The sequence below is a fragment of the Kogia breviceps genome, chromosome 10 (genome assembly GCF_026419965.1).
Source record: "Kogia breviceps isolate mKogBre1 chromosome 10, mKogBre1 haplotype 1, whole genome shotgun sequence".
Taxonomy (NCBI): Eukaryota; Metazoa; Chordata; class Mammalia; order Artiodactyla; family Physeteridae; genus Kogia; species Kogia breviceps.
The window spans coordinates 95,839,524-95,858,928 of record NC_081319.1 but is presented as its reverse complement, the minus strand read 5'-3'; the positions used below and the strand labels follow the sequence as shown (position 1 = coordinate 95,858,928).

Sequence of the window (19,405 nt, the reverse complement as noted above, 5' to 3'; positions counted from 1 at the left end):
AAATCCTCCAGGGATCCGGCACAGGCAAAATGTCCTCTCTTAAGAGAACCAAACTAAAGTGCGTTCCTCTGATTGATGGCCCAGGACACGGGGCTCTTGCACGTGGGGACCTTTGACTCTGTGTCCGGGCCCGGTGGTTTTGTTTTGTTTTGTTTCTGTACATGGCGACTGGGCTGGGCTGGGTGACTGGGCCACTGGGCCTCTGGTCAGGATCACTCAGGGATGAGCACAGCGGCTGCTGACCCTATTTTCAGACACTCGTGAGCCTGCTGAGCTGCCGGGAACCTCTTTAGTCTAGAACTGTGTTCTGACAACCTGAGCTCAAGGCTTTTCTGGCCTCCCCTGACCCCGCCTGGGTCTCCTTTCGCTCCTGGGCCCGCCTCACTCTGGGTTTGGCTCGGAGAAGGTGAGCAGCGGCCCCCATGCTGTGCACACGGATCCCGGTCAGGACCCGTGGGGACACGGGGCGCTCACGGCGGCCACGCCTCTGCCTGAATCGTCGTCACTCTTGGGCCTGTATCAGTTTAGAACTTCCTCCTCCCTTGTTTAGGAGTTACGTCTCTATTTTCTAAAGGAGAAACAAAACGTCTTTCATACGAAATATAATCTGTGTCGGGAGCAGGTCTGGAGGGCAGGTGTGCTGCCAGGCTGTTGCGGAAAGAGCTCTGGACGGTGGGAGGGAGGCACCCAGGAGGGCAGCCCTTGGTGGGTGTGCGGCTCAGCCCTCGTCTCCACAGATCTCCCCGGAGGTGCTGTGCAGGGAGGGGATCAAGGTGCACAGGACCGTGCAGCAGAGCGGCCAGTTCGTCGTCTGCTTCCCGGGATCCTTTGTGTCCAAAGTGTGTTGCGGCTACAGCGTCTCTGAGACCGTGCACTTCGCCACCACCCAGTGGACGAGTATGGGCTTCGAGACGGCCAAGGTAGGCAGGCGGCCCTTGGCACGCGTTCCTGTGCGTGATTCTGTGCGTAGATGATGTCTAACTCCAACGTGAGTCTTAGGGAGGGAGAGCTGTTACGGGTTAACTGTATCATGAAAGTCGTCGAGCTCTGTTACTGACCCACTGCGGTACTGGGAGGTCAGTACTGAGGGTGTTTAAGGCAAACACTGTCCTCGGCTGGCGAAGCCACGAGTACCTGGTGTCTGGTGTCTTTCTCCAGGGAGACACGATTGTCGTACAGTTTTCAATTGCTTTGAATCCGGATGGAATTCAACATTTGAAAGTTCAGATAGCGACCCCTCCCCAGTAAAGAAAGCCTTTGACAGCTGCCTAGCATTGAAAATCTGCCCTAAAGGGACGTGACTGCCCCTTGCAGGAGATGAAGCGTCGCCGCATAGCTAAGCCGTTCTCCATGGAGAAGTTACTCTACCAGATCGCACAAGCGGAAGCGAAAAAGGAAAACGGTCCCACTCTCAGTACCATCTCAGCCCTTCTGGATGAGCTCAGGTAACACAGGACCCCCGGGGCCCAGGCTGGGCGGGATGGGGGTGCGGCCCGTCCTCTGTGGGAAACCGCCGGCCACCAGCTCGGAGCTGTAGGGCCCGCCTGGGGCTTGGCCAGCGGGCGAAGACTTCGGGGTGCCGATGCTGCAGGAGGTGCACCCTCTTTGTGGAAACGGACAGGAGGTGGCTCCTGAGCCCCTGGCCTCACGGGTCCTGGGTGCCCCTTGCCAGCGAGGAAGGGCCCTGGGAAGGAGCAGACGGGGCAGGAACTGAAGTGACCGTTTGCCTGGCTTCCCATGTGACCTGCAGAGGCTCAGCGGAGCTGCTGGACAGCACACGATCTCCACGCGCTTGTTGACCCTCTGACTCCGACGTCGGCAGATAGTTTGTCACATCCGTCCTTGGCCCGGGCCACGGGGGCACCCTGGCTGGCACTGGGTGCTTCGCCCTGGGTTCGCCGCAGGCGGGGTCCGGCCATCCGAGAGCCCTTGGGGGTGGTCTGACCCTTCGACTTTGGACACAGGCTCCAGGTGGGGAAGCTGGGCCCCGAGGTCCCGCGGCCCAGCCGCTCGGCGCCCTGAGCCTCGTGTGTCTGGACAGGGACACGGAGCTGCGGCAGCGGCGGCAGCTGTTCGAGGCCGGCCTCCACTCCTCCGCCCGCTACGGCAGCCACGAGGGCAGCAGTGCCGCGCCCGACGGGAAGAAAAAGCCTCGGAAGTGGCTGCAGCTGGAGACCTCGGAGAGGAGGTGTCAGATCTGTCAGCACCTGTGCTACCTGTCCATGGTGAGCCCACGCCTCCCTCGGGGCTGCTGCTCCGTCTCCCTGACCCCCAGCTCGGCCTTTCTCTGTCCCCTGCCCATCCTCCCTCAAACAGCTGCCCCGCGGAGACGTGGCTGCCCCCCCACCCCCACCCCCCGCGCCATCTCTTTCATCTCTCTTAGCCTCTCTTCAGCCATGTGGCTGATCTTGTTGCCCCGTGGACTCTGAAATCTGTCTGGTTAAAGCAGCACCTCCTATCTCCAGCCTCCCTGGGTCTGGTCCTGGCTGGAAGGCAGCCCCCCTGAGCTGCCGCAGTCCAGCCCGTCTGCCTTCCTTCGTGGTTGCTCCTGCAGCCTCCTTGAGGGGCTGATCCAGCCCAGCCTGGGGCTGTGTTATGTGCTTAGCATCCCTATGCCGACCCCGTCCCAGGCCAGAGGGGACCGACCCCCCCGACACCCCTCCCCCCCCCCCCATCCACAAGCCTTGCTGGATGGCCAGCTGGACGGTGCAGACCCACCTCTCGCCTGCTGTGGGCAGCTGCCCTGACACAGGTCTCTATAGATGCAGGAACGCCCCCCGCTGCTGTGGCCTCAGCTGGTGCCATTGCCCTCTTCCCTGCCTGTGCAGAATCCCCCTCCCGAGAGAGAGAGAAGCCTAGGTAGTAAGTGCCTGCCTCACACCCGGCGCGATGTCCCACTCGTGTGTCCCCGCCAGCCCCACGTGGCCACCAAGGTGCAGAGCGGCAAGCGCGTCCCAGGTCTGACTATGGGCCTCCTGGCCTCGTGACTGTGAGGCTGTCTCACCCGCTCGCCCTGCGTCCCCGGCGCCCCTCCGGCCGCCCTGCAGAGAAGAGGGTCTACGTGGCCACTCCCGCTGAACCAGATGCCCTTTGTCACACGTGAGACGTCAGAGCAGGGAGAAATAATGGAAGGAATACTGTAACAGTTGGCAAGGGGTGCCGTATCGGAGCACTACCGACTGCTGCCTTGAGCAACAGAAGTCCCTTTTTGCATAGTTCTAGAGGGTGGAAGTCCAAGGTCAAGGTGTCACCAGGCTTGGCTTCCTCTGAGGCCTCTGCTTGGATCATAGACGGTCGCTTTGCCCTGCGGACTCACAGGGCCTTTCCTCTGTGTGCTTCTGTGTGTTAATCTCTTGTTGTTAAAAGGACATAAGTCATATTGGACTAGAATCCACCTTTAGCACCTCAGTTTCCCTGATTATGTCTTTGAGGGCTCTCTCTCCAAATAAGCCACCTCCGGAGTTACTGAGGGTTAGGACTTAAATGTCTGAATTTGGGGAGGGGGGTAATAATTCAGTCCATAACAACCACGCATCCCACTTTACATATTTTCTTCGATCTAGCTTTCTTTTCCCAGAGGCTTTTTAAAGGATACAATCAAGAACCGTGCTGTCTTTAAAACAAACAAGTCATAAGAATTTCCCCAGATCTTAAAAATGTTTTGTGAACGTCGCTCATAAAAGCCGCATAGTTCTGTGTTCGTTCCTCTTGCGTTAGAATGGAGTTATTCTCGTGGGAAACAATCATCGTGTATTTCCCACGAGCCTGGGTGCTGTTGTGACCTCATGTGGCCCTGGTCCCTTCCTGTGGGCTCCCCAAACGGGCAGGGTGTGGGCTCATTTTCAGGCTGTCCCTCCAAAAGCTGTACCTTCAGAGTTGTCACCAGGATTTCTTAGCCAGAATGTTATTTTTAAAAGCACATATCCTGAATACATAGGTAAAAATTGAGCTTCTATTTATATAAGCTTTCCATTGCTTAGGTACTAAGGGGTTTATATGTTTTTGTTCACTGTTTCGTATTTATGTCTCTTCCTGTCCTCGGCCCCGGGTGATGTGTTTGTGCCAATAAGTGTCATTTCCTGATTCCTACAGCTTGTTTTTTTCCCGTTTCTTTGTTTATAAATTTATGTAGTTTTTATTTATTTATTTTTGTCTGCATTGGGTCTCTGTTGCTGCAAGCGGGCTTTCTCCAGTCGCGGCGAGCGGGGCCTACTCTTCCTTGCGTTGCGCGGGCTTCTCATTGCGGTGGCTTCTCTCGTTGCAGAGCACGGGCTCTAGGCGTGCGGGCTCAGTAGTCGTGGCGCACGGGCTTAGATGCTTCGCGGCATGTGGGATCTTCCCAGACAAGGGCTCGAACTCGTGTCCCCTGCATCGGCAGGCAGATTCCCAACCACTGCGCCACCAGGAAAGTCCCCAGCTTGTTTTCTTGTCTTTGCTTAGAAACAATGAAGATAAGAAACCGAGGTCTCTCCCTTGAATCCATATGAAAAGACCTGTGACGGTTTTGCATCTGGTGTGTCAAGGCAGCATTTTCGCGTTGTTTACCCTGAGTGAGACCGGGACAGGGAGTCAGGGTTGGGGTGAGGGATGCCCCCCACCGCACACACACAGCTCTGAGCATCTGCGGGGCCTCGGCCCATCCCTGGTGCCGGCGCATGCGCAGGGCAGCTGCAGGCCGGAGATTCAGGCCCGCATGGCGAGGATCAGGAACTGTGCTGGCTGGAGTGTGGACAGAGGTGCTGCCTCCCGAGGTGGTGTAAACCACCTGGACCCACCGAGCCGCCCAAGAGCAGGAGAAACACGTGTTGTCGCAGAAGTGTCCAGGGTGTGGCCATTCTGGCACCTTTTGTACCCGAAGTCTCAGGAGCCCTCAGCCCCTGTCCACCAGCCCGCCGCGCTCAGACCCTCTGGCGGGAGAGGGCACAGGAGCCAAGAGGGCCCTCGAGGCCTCTGGGTGCAGCTCAGAGATGGGTTGACAATCACGGTCCCGGTGACTCGTTGGTGTTCTCGTCGGTATCCCGTGTCTCTGGGTCACAGACGCCCCTGGCCTGGGCGGTGGCCTCCCACACTCTGCTCCCGGGACACACCCCTGTCCCCCACCCCCGAGTCCCGTCAGCCTCGGGTGCCTCTCGCCCCGCAGGTCGTGCAGGAGAACGAGAACGTGGTCTTCTGCCTGGAGTGTGCCCTGCGCCACGTGGAGAAGCAGAAGTCCTGCCGCGGCCTGAAGCTCATGTACCGCTACGACGAGGTCAGTGCCTCGCGGGGTGGCAGCGGTCCCCTGCCCGCGTGGTCCGTGTCACAGCTCTTGTCGTGAGCGCGTGCAGCCGGCCTGGTTCCAGGCGCCTTCTGGCCGGACGGAGCCTGACGTGGTGGGAAGGTCGCTCCTTGCGCCAGGATGGGGGAGTGGGCAGGTCCGGCTTGAGTTCCACCGGCCTGGAGAAACCAGGAGCTGAGGCTGCAGGGATTTTGGTCCTTGTCCGCGCTTTGTCGTGCCCCCGCGAGCCTGTCCGCAGCGCGCTCAGCCCTGCTTTCCCTCCTGGCCTCGGTGCCTCGGTTCTTAGGGAGTTCGGTTTCGGGGCGTGGCTGCCCCACTGTCTGGGGGAGGAGACTGTGCCGTCACCTCCAGTTGGGGCCCAGATCCCGAGGGGACGGTGCGGGACAGACCGAGGCCAAAAGCGGCAGGGCCAAGCCAGGGCTGCCCTTCCCTCGAGGCCGAGGCCCGCTTCAGGGGCCTCGTGGCTGCGTCCTCAGAGCAGCCCGACCCTGGGGCCCCGGGACTTGGCCTGAGGAGCCTTCCTGGCCCCAGCCCCGCGGGGTCTCTGGCCCACGAAGTGCCGACCGCTGGGCCCGTCCGCGCGTGTCGGCCTCCCTCCGCCGCGGTTGCCAGCGGTTCTGCTGTGGGTCCGCGCCGCGTGGTGAACTGCAGAGCCTGCGGCCACTTGCTGAGCTGCAGGCAGCGCCCGAGGGGGCGGCCCTGGGGGCGCCCGGGGCCTCGGCAGACACGGAGCCTTTCACTTTTTGCTCCCGAAGGTTTCACTTTCTGAATAAAGCCCGGTTCCACCCTCTCTGAAAACCGCAGCCGTGCCCAGAGGCGGGTCCGTGTGAGGTGCTTTTTGTGTTGGCTGGTCTCCACTGCCCGCTAGGTGCCCCCGTGGGGAGGGCGCTTCTTCGGCCGGCACGGAGCACCCAGGGCTCCGCTTCCAGAGCGGCCTGTCTCGTCTCGTCACGTGTGTTTCACGTGCTTCCAGGCTGCTCTGCGATTGAGTTTCCGGGTACAAGCTCGCAGCTCCGGAGACACGTGGTCTTTTTACTCCTTGACTGACCCGGAGTCCTTTTTGGGGGAGTCACCTTGGGAGACTGCCCTGGGGACCCCCTTGCCCCTCCTGGCCCGCCCTCTTCCAGAGAAGCGTCCTCCTCCCTGTGGTGACCGGCCGCGAGCCCCTCTCTGAGGGCAGAACCTGCCGGCCCCTCCATCCCCACTGCCCCCCAAACCTGGGGCGGTCAGTCCCACGTAAGGCGGCCTCATCCAGCCATCGCACATGGCAGCGCTGGGCAGGGCCGGACCGGGTGCCCCGGGAGGCGATGGGAGCGCCTGTGGGGTGTCAGGCTGTGGTCAGACTTGATCAGAAGCCTTTGGCTAAATTGTAAGATTGGAAAGCTGAAAATAGATCTCTTTGCATCTTCTTTGTTTTTAAAGAGCATGTTCAGCGAAGGCAATAACCACTTTCCCCTCCCTGCTTCTTCACTTGAACAGCAAATGTCAGAACACGGTTAAAAATAAACCCTCGTGTCTGAGTCAGAGCATCTCTGGCAACTCGCAGGGTACAGCCGGCGGCGCTGGGGCTTCTCGAGATGATTCTGAAGCTCGACAAAACGTGGGTTAGTTTCCACCTCCAGCCCATCTTGGAGCTAGGTGTCTTGATGTGACCAAAGTCCTGGAAAAGAATCACATACGTAGGGTCTGTCGGTCTGAAGCTTAATCATTGGTTCTCACGCACAGGGAAGAGAAAAGGTTTTGTAAGCCTCCTACTTTGCCAGTGGCCTGTTTTAGTAAATGAAGATCACAAGTCAGTTCCCTATTGAGTTGAACTGTAATTTTTTTTTTTTTTTTTTTTTTTTAATGGGGAATTTCCAGCTCTGGGTTGGATCTCAGAAATGGCTTTAGAGAGCACAGCTTTGGCCCGAGCCCCGGTGCCCAGCAGTCAGACCCCTCTGTCCGGCCGTTCGGTCACACAGGTGCGGGCGGGCGGCTGCCTCCTCGGAACCCCCTGCTGCCCAGGTGCCTTTAGCTGCAGGTAACTGGGCTTTAATGAAGCTCATGTTTGTTCTTCATTAGCATGTGTATCCTAAGTGCTTTAAGTGGCCCAACGATGTTTGCAGTCCCTGGGAGCAGGCCTGGGCCCGGACTAGGCTGACCCTCAGGCTTGAGTGAAGGAGCGGCCTCCTGTCCCCGTGGCCTCCTGGTCCGTCCGTCCGTCCCTGGCTCTAGCAGGTGCTCTGGAGTGTATGTCAGAACGTGGGCCATTTAAATACTCCTCCCCGTGGTTTCTTTTAAAACTGGATGGTTGCGAGTTGTTTTAAAGTTACACGTGTACTTTTGACGCCAACAGATAGATGCTTCTCTTGTTCCCTTTGTCCTCTCCCCTTCGCTGAGTAGGGAACGAGAAACGTTTATAGACACGTGTTTGTATTCATCTGCAAGAGCAGGTTAAGTAGGCTCCAGAGTAGCCAGAGAGAGCAACAAGCAGCCCCCAGGCATTTGTCACCGTGCAGGGAGCCAGGTGAGAGGCCCTGGGCCCTCAGGCCTGAGTCTCCCCTCACTTCCCAGCCCTCCCCTTCCTGCTGGGGCCCCGAGGAGGTGCCCAGGTGGCGGCAGCGGGAAGCCCGCTGCTGGTGTTGTCTCGTCTCGGCGGCGAGGGACCTCGTGGACACGGGTGAAGGTACAGAGCAGACGGGAAAGCAGCTCTAAGGAAACAGCCCCACGCTTACTCTGGTTTCGGGGCTGCAGGTGAAATTTCAGGGCTCTCAGCTCGTGAACGTTTGGACTTTACAGCCACCAGGGGGCGCTCCCGGGCTCCCTGGAGGGGGAAGTGGGGTTAGGAAGCTGCCCATCAGGAGGAAGGGACTTGGCGTACCGTTTCCTTGGCTTCCAGATGAGAACAGGCAGGTTTCTCCCCGAGGAGGAGCGCTTCGTTTAGGTGCCTGGCCAGGGGACCTCGGTCTCGGGAAGTTGTTGTCCTAACCAGCTCCCAGGCCGCCGCACCCGGGAACCTCGGGGCGGATTTCCAAGGCCACCCAGCGCTCCCCAGCCCCCTCGGTGCCGCTCTGACGTGGTTTGATGAAGGTGACTCCCTTGGGGGGTCCTGGCGACGCTCTTCCGTTGGCTAATCCTTTGTCTTCCTTTCAACCCGAAACAGGAACAAATTATCAGCCTGGTCAATCAGATCTGTGGCAAGGTATCTGGTAAAAACGGCAGCATTGAGAACTGTCTCGGTAAACCCACACCAAAAAGAGGGCCCCGCAAGAGAGCGACGGTGGACGTGCCGCCCTCCCGGCTCGCCGCTGCCTCGTCCTCGTGAAGACGCCAGCACCATGGGCCGGGGATAGATATTTTTCTGTAATTATTATATTCTAGTTTGGAGTACTGGCTGTAGGATACAAGCTGTCTTTGCACTAGCTCTGAAGAAGATTTTCTTCTGGTTTTAGAGAACTAATTTTGTTTTAGCATTAAACTGTTGAACTTTTTTTGTACTTAGAATACCTAGATACTGCAGTCAGATTTTTGAAACTGCCGTATATTCACTGTTTTAAAACCCTTGAGGGGCTGTTATTAATTTGTATCGCCCCTTGTGGCTGACAAAAGCCTTTTTGTTTGATTTTTTTTGTTTGTTTGTTGTTTTTTTGGTTTTTTTTTTTTTTTGTAACTGTTGGGGGAAAAAAGGCTTTTTAACCCAGTTTTGAAGAGGGTGAAGTTTGGAGAACAAATTTTAAAACCATCAGTAATGTGAGCAGGTTTTTTTCTAGAGAGGAAAAGGGATAGGAGACACACACACACACACACACACACACACACACACACTTGAAAGAAATGGCTTTACTTTGGCTGTCTTTTCTTCTGTCACGTGCAGGATGAGTTTGTAGTTGTTAAAACCGGAGAATCCCCATTTTGTTTCTTTGGGCGGTTATGGCAGCTGAAGGTGGACGTTGTTTCCTAACCATAGGCAAAATGAGGAGGTCGGAGTGACTAGGTTCTCTTTACCAGCACATCACTATGCATCTGTTTAAGGAAAGAGAAGAAAAAGACTGCCTGCCTTGGAGGGGGTCACGTGAGGGAAACCTGTGCCTGATTTCATTAGGAAATCCATTCTGTTATTTTTTGGTGCTGTTGGCTACTTTATCAAAAAACCCTTCAATAGCATCCTTAAGAAAAAAAAAAAAAAAAGGAAAAAAGTGATTGAAGCCGTTAAGTGCTTCTTTGTCGTGGATGTGCAATCTTTCTAACATTCCGTCATCTCACAGCTCGTTGTTTTACACCTTCACAGGTCAGCATTAATCTTTCTTTTTAAACTCGTTTTGTTGGTGATCACATCTAGAGCCACTAGGAGGTCTGCCGTTCTTTTTGAATGTGAAAATGTATCTGCCCTCATCTGGTCTATTTTTTCTCTTCATGTTGTAATAACAAAAAAAAAAATCCCGTCCCTTTTGTACATACGCCTGTAAATTGTTTTAAATACTTGAGCCTTTTTCTGGGTGGGGGAGGGGAGGGGGTGAGAAGACGAGATGAAGAAAAGCCTTACACTTCAGTTTCTTCATCGGTTGGATTGGATGCTTACAGGGTTTTTCTTGTAACATTTATAAGTGCTGCTTACATCACTGAACAACAACAAAAAAATAATAATGGAGTAGCTGTTGCCCTTCTCCGGTTGTGTGTACAGTATGTGTGGAATAAAAAAGGGAAACTGTTTTCACAAGCCGTTCTTTGTTTCATAATTGGATTCACCGATCCCGCAGCTGCCGTGTTGCACTGAGCTCGCCGGTGGGGCTGTCAGGAGCGTCCTGTGCCACTTTGTCGGTTGTCGTTTGCAGAAGACTGAACTGTGTTGGAATATTTAACGATGACATGAGCAGAGTCGTGTTTTCCAATGTGCTGGTCCGGTTTTCATGGCCTTGCTGTGTTCTTGCCCTCTTTGGACAGTGAACTTCTGCCCACGGCTTACGGTCTGACGTCTAATTTATTAGCGCTGCTCTGCACCCCTCCCCCGGGAGGGGAGACTTCATGTTGTTTATTGCCAGTTTTTTGTTTACTTTTCAGGTTTGTACTACAAGGTTTAATAATAAAAACAAAGTTTTTTGGACGCTTGTTTGTCTTGTGGAAGAGAGTGGATGAGATGTTTTCTGATAAATGGGCTGGGGGGGGGGGGTCCTGTCCCATTGGCCAGGGAGTGGAGTGAACACCGAATTTTAATCCTTTATCTCACTTTCCCTCTGCTGGCGGTTGCCTGGATGCCCTCTGAACAAAAACCTAACGGCTGCCGTTTGCCTCTCATTTTCTGCGGGGCCCCTGGACACCAGCGTGGCCACGAGTGCAGGCCCGCAGCCACCCCTCCTCGATCCAGCCTGCCCCTCGTCCCTGGGGGAGCGGGGTCCCGCCGGGAGTGGGGTGGCGTGGGGGCTTGGCTTCGGTTTCTCTCTTCCTCTGGGCCCGGGTGTGGGCTCCATTAAGGCAGGCCGTGCTTGTTGGACTTCATAATTTTGTAATGATCAGGTGAAAACCCAAACTTGGTTAGAGCCGAGAGGAAGCACAGTTTCCTGCCTGTAAAGGGCTTTGCCATTCAGTGCTGAGCCGGCGTGGACACCTAATTTCCTGGCCTGGCCTGCACTCTGAGGCCTGCAGAACGTGAGTGTTTAGCAGCCCTTCTGTACAAATAGGCTGTGTTTGTGGTCCTCAAACTTTATTGTAGCTGTTGTTTCAGTTTCTCACACATTATTGGCAACTGTGTAAATCGAGAGCCTCCCTAAATCCACCTGCCTTCACCGTGGGCCTCTGGGCACAGCCGTGTCGTCCTCTGAAGGTGGCCGGAGCGCTGACGCCCGGGTTCAGGAGTCACTGCCGTCGGAGTGGAAGGTGGCAAGGGCGGTGTCCACCTCCACTCCCTCCTCGTCAGACTGGACCACGGGGCCCTCCCCACCTTCGCTGGGGTCCTGGGCAGTCGGGTCGGCGCAGGGGGAGGAGGAGGAAGGCCGTGTGGCTCGGGCTCCGGAGGCATTTGGAACCTGAAGAGTAACTGCGTCCTGACCGGGGCTCGCTTCCGGCCCTGCAAGATAAAGCAGAAGCGAGCCTGTCATAAAAGTACTGCATCTGAGAACTGCCCCTGAAGATGATCATTTGAACTTGCATAGAATATAAAGCGGGTGTGAGTTCTCTGGTCCTGTGACATGCAGGCTGCAGAACCAGGCCCCATGGCAGTGCAGGAACTGCCCCCAGAAAATAAATGCTAAGCTAGGTGACGCCAGAGGCAGCCCAGGGCCCGAGCCGACCCTTCTGCCACCTGTGACACATGGAAAGATCCCAAACCCCTTCCAGTATCCAATAGAGCACTGTGCTCAAGGCCAAACCGCAAACACTGCATTTCTCCGAGGAGCACTCCTGGTAACCTTGATCATCTAGATTTACCTCTTTATATCCTTTGAAATAATTCAAAGAAATGGACGTTAAGAGAAAAACCCTTGTGGAGATCCTCTTAAAGGAACCAAAACCATACGCAGGTGATGGAGTCTCTTCCTGACCCTGGGAAGGGGCCGGCCTTCTCGGCGGGACAAAGGGCCTCCCTCCCCGGGACAGCACTGCTCACGCAGTTCCTGGGGGAGAGGGACGGAGCTGCTTTGTGGAGACCCGAGACACACGTGGACAGGAAGCCCCGGGCCTCAACTGTGAGGATGGCGGCCCATGGAGTGGGGCCACCAGCTAAGGGGCAGGGGCTGCTGAAGGGCTGGCCTTTCCCTCTTTTGTACGTGGAAGAAACGTAAACGCGTTCTCTGTAATGACGTCTACAAAGACCACCCACCCAGAAGGAATGGTCCGAAATTTAAAATAAACTGAGTCCAGGTATAGGGCCGAAGCCTCAGTAAATACGTGCCGAATGAACGTGAAATTTCGGGAAGGCATTAAATGGAGGTAACGTGCCCACAGGGTTGCAACTAATTTTTAAAATCCAAACCGAGTGCTGAACACAAACCTTGGCCTTGCCCACAGCAGAGATCAACTATACAGCTGCCGAATGGAGGACGGGGAAGCCACACAGGAAAGCTCCCACCTCCCCCAAATTCTAGTGCCGAACCACAAAATCCCCACTCAAATTAACTTCCGAGCCAGAGGAGAAAGAGCACACAATTTCAGGAAGCTCCCTGTCCACTGAAGGTATCTGGGTAAAGCACAAGAGTCTTTGAGAAATTCATGACCGCGACGGGCAGTGTCTCCTTTGTCTACTTCTGTGAGGCCCGACTGCGTGTGGAGTGGGTCAGTGGAACAGGAAGCGCCGTGCGCGCTGTGTGCAACCGCGCTGCCCCGCCTCGGTCCTCCCCGTGGAGGGAAGTCCTGGAACTGGGTGTGGCCCAGTGTGTGCGGGCCCGTCACCCCCACCTGAGACAGGGGACGGCACAGTGCTCCCCTCGCCACCGGAGTTCAGGAAGACGTCCAGGGCCTCCTGGTCAGAGATGTCCACCAGGTCCATTTGCTCCAGCACGTCCACGTTCACCTCCATGGATGACAGGCTGCCCAGGGGCTCTGGGGGACAGGAAGAGGTTAGACCTTCTGTCATTTACTAACACTTTAAAAGATGAGCTCCCACTGTGTTAGGCTAAAGGCACATTGTGTTTTCTAGGTGTATTAAAATATCTCCCGCTACTCCAGACTTTTAAAACAGACTTTTGGAGCAGTGTATCATTGACATGTCCCAGTTTCGTACTTTAAATCCATCCTAGCCTTAACCTTGGTTACTATTACCTCTTACACCTGCCACAGCAGTCTTCCTTTTCACCCCCAGCCCTCTTGCTTGCAAGTGCTGAAGGTAACCCTTTCTGCATCAGAGAAATTCTTGGCTTCGGAGGTGGGTGCCGACTCGAGAGGCTGACATTCCCGCCAGACACCTGGCTGTGGTTGCCCCCAGCTTTACTACAATTCCATGTGGAGTCTTCTCTGCCCTTGGGACATTTCTCTAGTCTTCATCTTAACAGCAGAGTTTGAGCATCTGCAAGCCGGCGAGTTGCAACCAAGAGCTCCCTGCGGTGAAAGCAGAGACTAGAACAAAAATCAGCCCACCAGCAGAAAGACGCTACAGGACCAAAGTCCGAGCCTGGGCACAGTGAGGGAGGGGGGCCTCCAGGGTCTGGGGTTCCTATGTAAACTGCCTCTGCGGTCCAGAAACTACAAGCCAGGTAACTTAAATCACCCGAGGCATGTGATGCTGCCTGTCACAAGCAAACAGAAATTTCTGGATGTGGACACATCCTTAACCCAGGGTCTCACAGGAATATAAACTCAACACAAAATCCAATCCAATCCGGAATTTACAGTACACACGTCACTACGAGTGAGGGTCAGCAGAAACAAAGACTATTAGCATCTATTCCCGAGAATTCAAAGTGGCTTTAAATATTTTAAAGAAAGAAAAGATTGAATCAAACAATGAACAAGGTGTCAAAAATCAGATCAGGCATTTGAAAAAAAGCCAAATAACTTCCAAATAGGAAAAAGTCACTGAAATTTAAAACTTCGGGCACAAGTTAAAGAGGTGAGAGCCAAACAGAAAATCAGTGAACGAAATAAACAAGTGGGAAGTATGAAAGAGTTTAAGAGAAATGGAAAATGCGAAAGTTGACATATTCACAGTTCCAAAATGAGAACGGAGACTAGGGACCAGCAGTATTCACAGAGGCTGATTATCTTCCAGATTCGCTGAAAGATCAGACCTCCAGGATTTAGGGACAAAATCTATTCCAAGCAAGACGGATGAAATGCAGCGAAGTGATGAACATCAAAGAGAAAGAGCAGATTAGGAAAGATAAGGAAAGAATTAGACCTACAGCTCGACAACAGGAGTCAGAAGACAGTGGAATAATGAATTCAAAGAGGTGAGGTAAATATCATCTCTTAAGATCAAGTGTGAGACACAACTCCCCCCTAAGCCTGCTCTCAGCAAAGGTCAGGCCACGGGAGGAGGGAAGAGGGCGTGGGTCCCGGGAGGGAGGCCGAAGTGCACGGAAGAGACATGTAAGTCTGTGAGTATATATAACACTCTGAGTAAAATAATCATAATAGTATCAAATACGGGGAATTTACTCCAGCTGAATTGAAGGACTGGACGATAGTGACAGGAGAGGCGGCTTGAGGAGAGCCAGATCCCTGTTTCGTCTGGCAGGAAGGTGGGAATCTGATTCTCTGGGCACAGGAAATCGTGAAGGCTCAGCACTAAAGCAGGTAAAGCTTGTTACAGTTGAGACGTCCCACTCGAGGTGGCACCATCCAAGGCAGAGAAGCCGGGTGACATGTGCCACCAGTGTCGCCCTTGGCCTCACAGGAATCACGGCCACTTCACAGGGGACACCGGGGCGGTGCTGCCCTGGGGCTCCTGCAAGGCTGACCCGACGGAGGGACCTGAGTGCACAGGGGTCAAGCTCATGCCTCTGGGGGTTGCTCTCCTGTGAGGGAGAAGGTGGGGAAAACGCGGGTTTTCTTTGTGACTGTGGAGTCCTTGGTGGCGTTTCGGCCTGGCCTTGACTTCAGTTTTGAAAGGAGCAGAGTCTCACTTTTTTTCTGTCTGTGCCATTCTCTTAAAGAGGGGAGAAAAATAATTGGACTAAAAGCATAGGGAACACTTGCAGGAAAATGAAAGCACCAAATAAGATGGCACCGAAGCCAGTTTTATAATCTGTTATGTGTCAAATTTGGTTCATTTACATGTGCTGTGATCACGGACTGCCTGGCTTCATTACTATCATCTTATTCGGTGCTTTCTATTTTCCTGAAAATGTTTCCTATAAGTGATAAAATCTAGTTATTCTGTTTGTAAGAGGCATTCCTAAAATATAAGAACAGAAACATTTAAAAAATTTAAGGAAAAACGGGAAGTGGGCAAACAACTAAACTTGAAGAAAGCTGACATGGCGCTATAAACATCAAAAAAATAGACTTGAAGGGGAAACAAAAGCATTATTGGCATAAAACACAGCACTTAGTGGGGTTTTTTTTTTGGAGGTTTATCCACACTACAGCATGTATCAGTAGTTTGTTCCTTTTTTTAAAAAAATTAATTTTATTTATTTTTGGCTGCATTGGGTCTTCGTTGCCATGCGCAGGCTTTCTCTAGTTGCAGCTGGTGGGAGCTACTCTTACTTGCGGTGAGCAGGCTTCTCATTGCGGTGGCTTCTCTTGTTGTGGAGCACAGGCTGTGGGCACACGGGCTTCAGTAGTTGTGGCTCACGGGCTCTAGAGAGCAGGCTCAGTAGTTGTGGCACATGGGCTTAGTTGCTCCGTGGCATGTGGGATCTTCCCGGACCAGGGCTCGAACCCGTGTCCCCTGCATTGGCAGGCGGATTCTTAACCACTGCACCACCAGGGAAGGCCCCGCTTAGTGATTTTTTTGATGGTTCAATTCACCAGGAAGGTAATTCAGAATTTCTATGTGAGTATATATTTTGTGGTTATTTTTATAAAGCAAAATATGGAATAATCACAAGGAAAGTGGTAACAAGTCCATAATCATGGGGGAAATGAGGATCTAATGTACCTCTTTGATGATTACGCATTCCAAAATTGAGTATTAATAGGAAACATCTGAACAAGCCAATTTAGAAGCCTTTTGAAATGGACACTTACAGACCCCCCCCCCTCAATCACAACAAAGAGAACTCTCCAGCCGTTTCCATGGGTCCCCAAGGGGACAAAGTTGCCCCTGGTTGAGAACCACTACTTAATGAAGAATTAAAATTAAGATAGTAAGGTTTGGCTCAAGGCCAGACAAACAGAAGACTGGAACAGAAAAGAAAAAGCCTAAAAAAGACTCAGTTGTACTGAAACTGACAGAAGACCGTGTGAGCAGTGGAGAGAACACCGGTGCTGAGATAGACAGTTACTGCTGTGAAGAATTAAAGTCAGATCCCTTCCTCACGATGCACACAAAAACCAACTGGTGGATTTAGGGGCCAAAGAGAAAATGGGAAGCATAGAAACTTTTAGAATGAAACACAGCAGAGTATCCTTATAACTTGGAGGGAAGGAGTGCCTAAACAAGACACAAGTACAAACCATAAGCAAGAAAATAAAGTGGGCAAAGCTTAAAAATAAACACATTTAGCAAAGGCCACACTAGAATAGAGAAGCCACAGATTGAGAGAAGGTATCTGCACCAGACATCACCAGAAAAGGCCGATATCACGAGTGTAAGACTCTAAAGGAAGACAGCCAACCAGTAGAAAAATGGACAATCAAGGAACTGCAGATTAAAGCCAAAATAAAGTATCATTTCATACATATAAATTTGTGAAACATTTTAACTATCTGACACCACCAAGTGTAGACAAAGCTGCGGAGTGAGTGGAGCGTGCACATACAGCTTCTGGGAGACTGTAAACTGGTGTCGGTACTTGTGACAGAATCCAGTACAATTAGATCTATGCTTGTCCTATGACTGTGTCCTAGTTATGTACCCTAAAGAAGCATCCTCAAGATGTGGACCCCAGACCAGCAGCCCCAGCATCACCTGGGAACTTGCGGGAAATGCACATTCTTGGGCCCTACCCCAGACCTACTGGGTTTATCACTAGCCCAAATATCCTCCTGCCCTCCCCAGTGCCTGGGACACCCAGGGGCTGAGTCAGAGTGTCTGAGGGCACAGGGGGCACCCCTGGCTACACAAGATTTGACTGAACTGCCAGCCCAGCAGAGATGCCAGGAACCCAAGGTCTAACAGTGGGAACATACAGGTACAGACAGGACATCTTCAAGGTGATGGATGTGGTCACAACTAACTGCACACTGTCAGGATACCCAGGTGCTTAGCAACAAGGTGAGAGCAATAGATGTTTTTCTGAGAAAATGGGAGTCTTGTCAGGTGGAAGAGAAAAGCTGCGTCAGGGTCTTACAAAACACCTCATCACGTCCTAATGGCACTGGGAGCTGCTGGGCACGCGTGGGTCCCAGGTCCCCGCTGCTCCTCAGCACGGTGGGCACCGCCCTCACTCCCCTTCCAGTGCATGAGGCTCCCCACTCTGTGGTTCCCAGCGGTTCCCAGCCTCACGACAATCCCAGTGGGCACAGATGTCCCTTCACCCTTAGATCATTTTCTGGATAAAACTTTCCACGCCTTTGTCTTAACTAAAACATGATGCGTCGGAAAGTGAGAAAAATTCAGACTGCTATTTCTGCTTTAGTGGAATGACTGTAAAATACCATGTTCACTGTAGAGATTCTTAGTTTGATTGATTTTTCTAAATGAGAGAATGTTCATCCTTGGAGATGTGAACATGCTGTTAAGAAAGGGATGTGTGACCCCCAGGCTGGGAGGTCTAAGGGATGGCCCTGGACGGCCTTGCGTGGAGAGGCCTGTTTGTAATTTGTGAACATCTTTTCTGCTCCACCCGAAGCGGGAAGCTGAAAAGCCCAAGGCCTCCAAGTTTCTTCCTCAGTGCTTTCAAAACCACACATATTGGCAATGTATGTGTGGCTCTCTTTTTTACCTTAAAAAAAAAAAAAAAAGCCCAACACTTTTTTGAAATTTGAAGGACATCTTTTTAGGGGCCTGAAACCATGAAAATTCAGTTCGTCAATACTTCACTGCTATCTGTTCAACACGTCTCGACCGAGCCCTTCCTTCTGTTTGTCCAGCACTGGGCTGTGCTGGCCACAAGGACCCGGCAATTAACAGCCCATCCCTGTCTCCGCAGGCTCACGGCCAACGAAGAGGGACTTCTGAAGCTGCAGCCTCTGCTGTGTCCTCATCCCCTGAGGACTGGCTCTCCTAACAGGCACTTTCATATTCTCTTTGCCTCTGCTGAGCACTTAGCAGGTGCTCAGGAAATGTCTGCTGAACTAAACTGAACAAGCATTAGAGTCTCTACTGCTCTTTTCTTCACTGTCCCACCTTCCCATGCCCTCTCGGCATAACGTCTCACTGTGCTCAGATCTGTGGGTCAGATTTGCCAGGGTGTGTGTGTGTTATGGACTAAATGTTTGGGTGGTCCCCCCACCTGCCCAAATTCCTATGGTGAAGCCCTAACCCCCAGTGTGATGGTTTCTGGAGGTGGGCCTTTGGGAGCTCATTATTCTAGAGGTCATGAGGGTGGGGCCCTGAGGATGGGGTTAGTGCCCTCCTAGGAAGAGGCACCAGAGATGGAGCTCTCCCTGCTAAGTGAGGACAAGCTGCAGACCTCTCACTGGGAACCAAATCAGCCAGCACCTTGACCACAGACTTCCAGCCCTGTTGTGTACAAGGTACCAGTCTGCATTGTTTTGTTATAACAGCCCAAGCAGACTAGGGTGGTGTCCTTCTCAGCTGCTGCCCACAGATCCCTGGAGTGAACAGGGATGGCTCTCTCCATTACCAGCGCCAAACGCTAAAGAAACTGAATAGCGAACATACTCTGAGGGAACATGCAGTCTGACTTTCCCAGATGAAGACAGACTCTCCATTAGTGGGACACACAGAGGGCGAGCTGACTGGAGATGAAGCAGTTGAACTTCAAATCTTGTACCATCCACCTCAGTTTAAGAAGCACTGTCAACATAATGCATCCTTCAATCATTCTAAGTCACGCCTATTAATCTGTTTTCTCTACGTTCTCTTCCTTCCTCATTCTTTGATTTCTTTAACCTCTCCTTGGGGAGCACATAGAGAAGGAAGAAACAGAGGGAGGGTAACAGATAAATTGGGGGCGGCCTCCGTGAGGGGCAGGGTATGGAGAGCAAAGGCCAGGGCCAGGCAAAAGAGGAAGACTGAGCACAGAGGTTCGGGAGGAGCAGGGCTTCCAGGAGGACGGAGGGCAGGTAGGCGGGGAAGCCCAGGACGCTTGTACACACGGCCCACTGCTCCCGTGCTGGCCAGAGAGAAAACGTCAGCTGCCCGCCCAGACCACTCCTCCACAGGCACCAGGTCCCGGGAAGAAGGGGCTGGCGAAGGGGCCTGGAGTCCAACTCCTGTGCCCCTCAGCGTGTTCTCGGGAACCATCAGATGCATCTAGATGTACGTCACAGCACGACTTATAGAGGCGAAGCATCTTCCGTGTCCAACGAGGAAGCTGTTAGGACACGTCCTGACTGTGAAGATGCCACTTTTAAAACATACCCTTTCAAAGGATTTTTAATAATGTAGGGGAAAGATCCCCGTACACTATGAAGGAAAGTTAGATACAA

General features: G+C 53.1%; 2 protein-coding genes across 6 annotated transcripts in view; one reads left to right on the top strand and one right to left on the bottom strand.

Annotated features, from left to right (window-relative positions):
- The window catches only part of JARID2 (jumonji and AT-rich interaction domain containing 2), a 242,420-nt gene extending 232,449 nt beyond the window's left edge, over positions 1–9,971 (top strand). For 2 of the 4 annotated variants that reach the window (XM_067006734.1, XM_059076488.2), the window contains exons 14-18: positions 738–920; positions 1,315–1,445; positions 2,042–2,225; positions 5,141–5,248; positions 8,418–9,971. In XM_067006734.1, the coding sequence (XP_066862835.1) occupies positions 738–920; positions 1,315–1,445; positions 2,042–2,225; positions 5,141–5,248; positions 8,418–8,579 (768 nt within the window). In that variant the 3' untranslated portion in view covers positions 8,580–9,971. Of the gene's footprint in view, positions 1–737; positions 921–1,314; positions 1,446–1,964; positions 2,226–5,140; positions 5,249–6,754; positions 6,880–8,417 lie in introns of those variants that run through there. The other 2 variants (XR_010835163.1, XM_067006735.1) reach the window with 2 other exon arrangements.
- Positions 9,972–10,935: 964 nt separating this feature from the next.
- DTNBP1 (dystrobrevin binding protein 1) overlaps positions 10,936–19,405 on the bottom strand; it is a 120,863-nt gene continuing 112,393 nt past the window's right edge. For both annotated transcript variants that reach the window (XM_059076505.2, XM_067006736.1), the window contains 2 exons: positions 12,641–12,784; positions 10,936–11,315 (listed from right to left, as the gene is read on the bottom strand). In XM_059076505.2, coding sequence (XP_058932488.1) covers positions 11,098–11,315; positions 12,641–12,784 — 362 coding nt within the window. In that variant the 3' untranslated portion in view covers positions 10,936–11,097. The remainder of the gene's footprint in view (positions 11,316–12,640; positions 12,785–19,405) is intronic.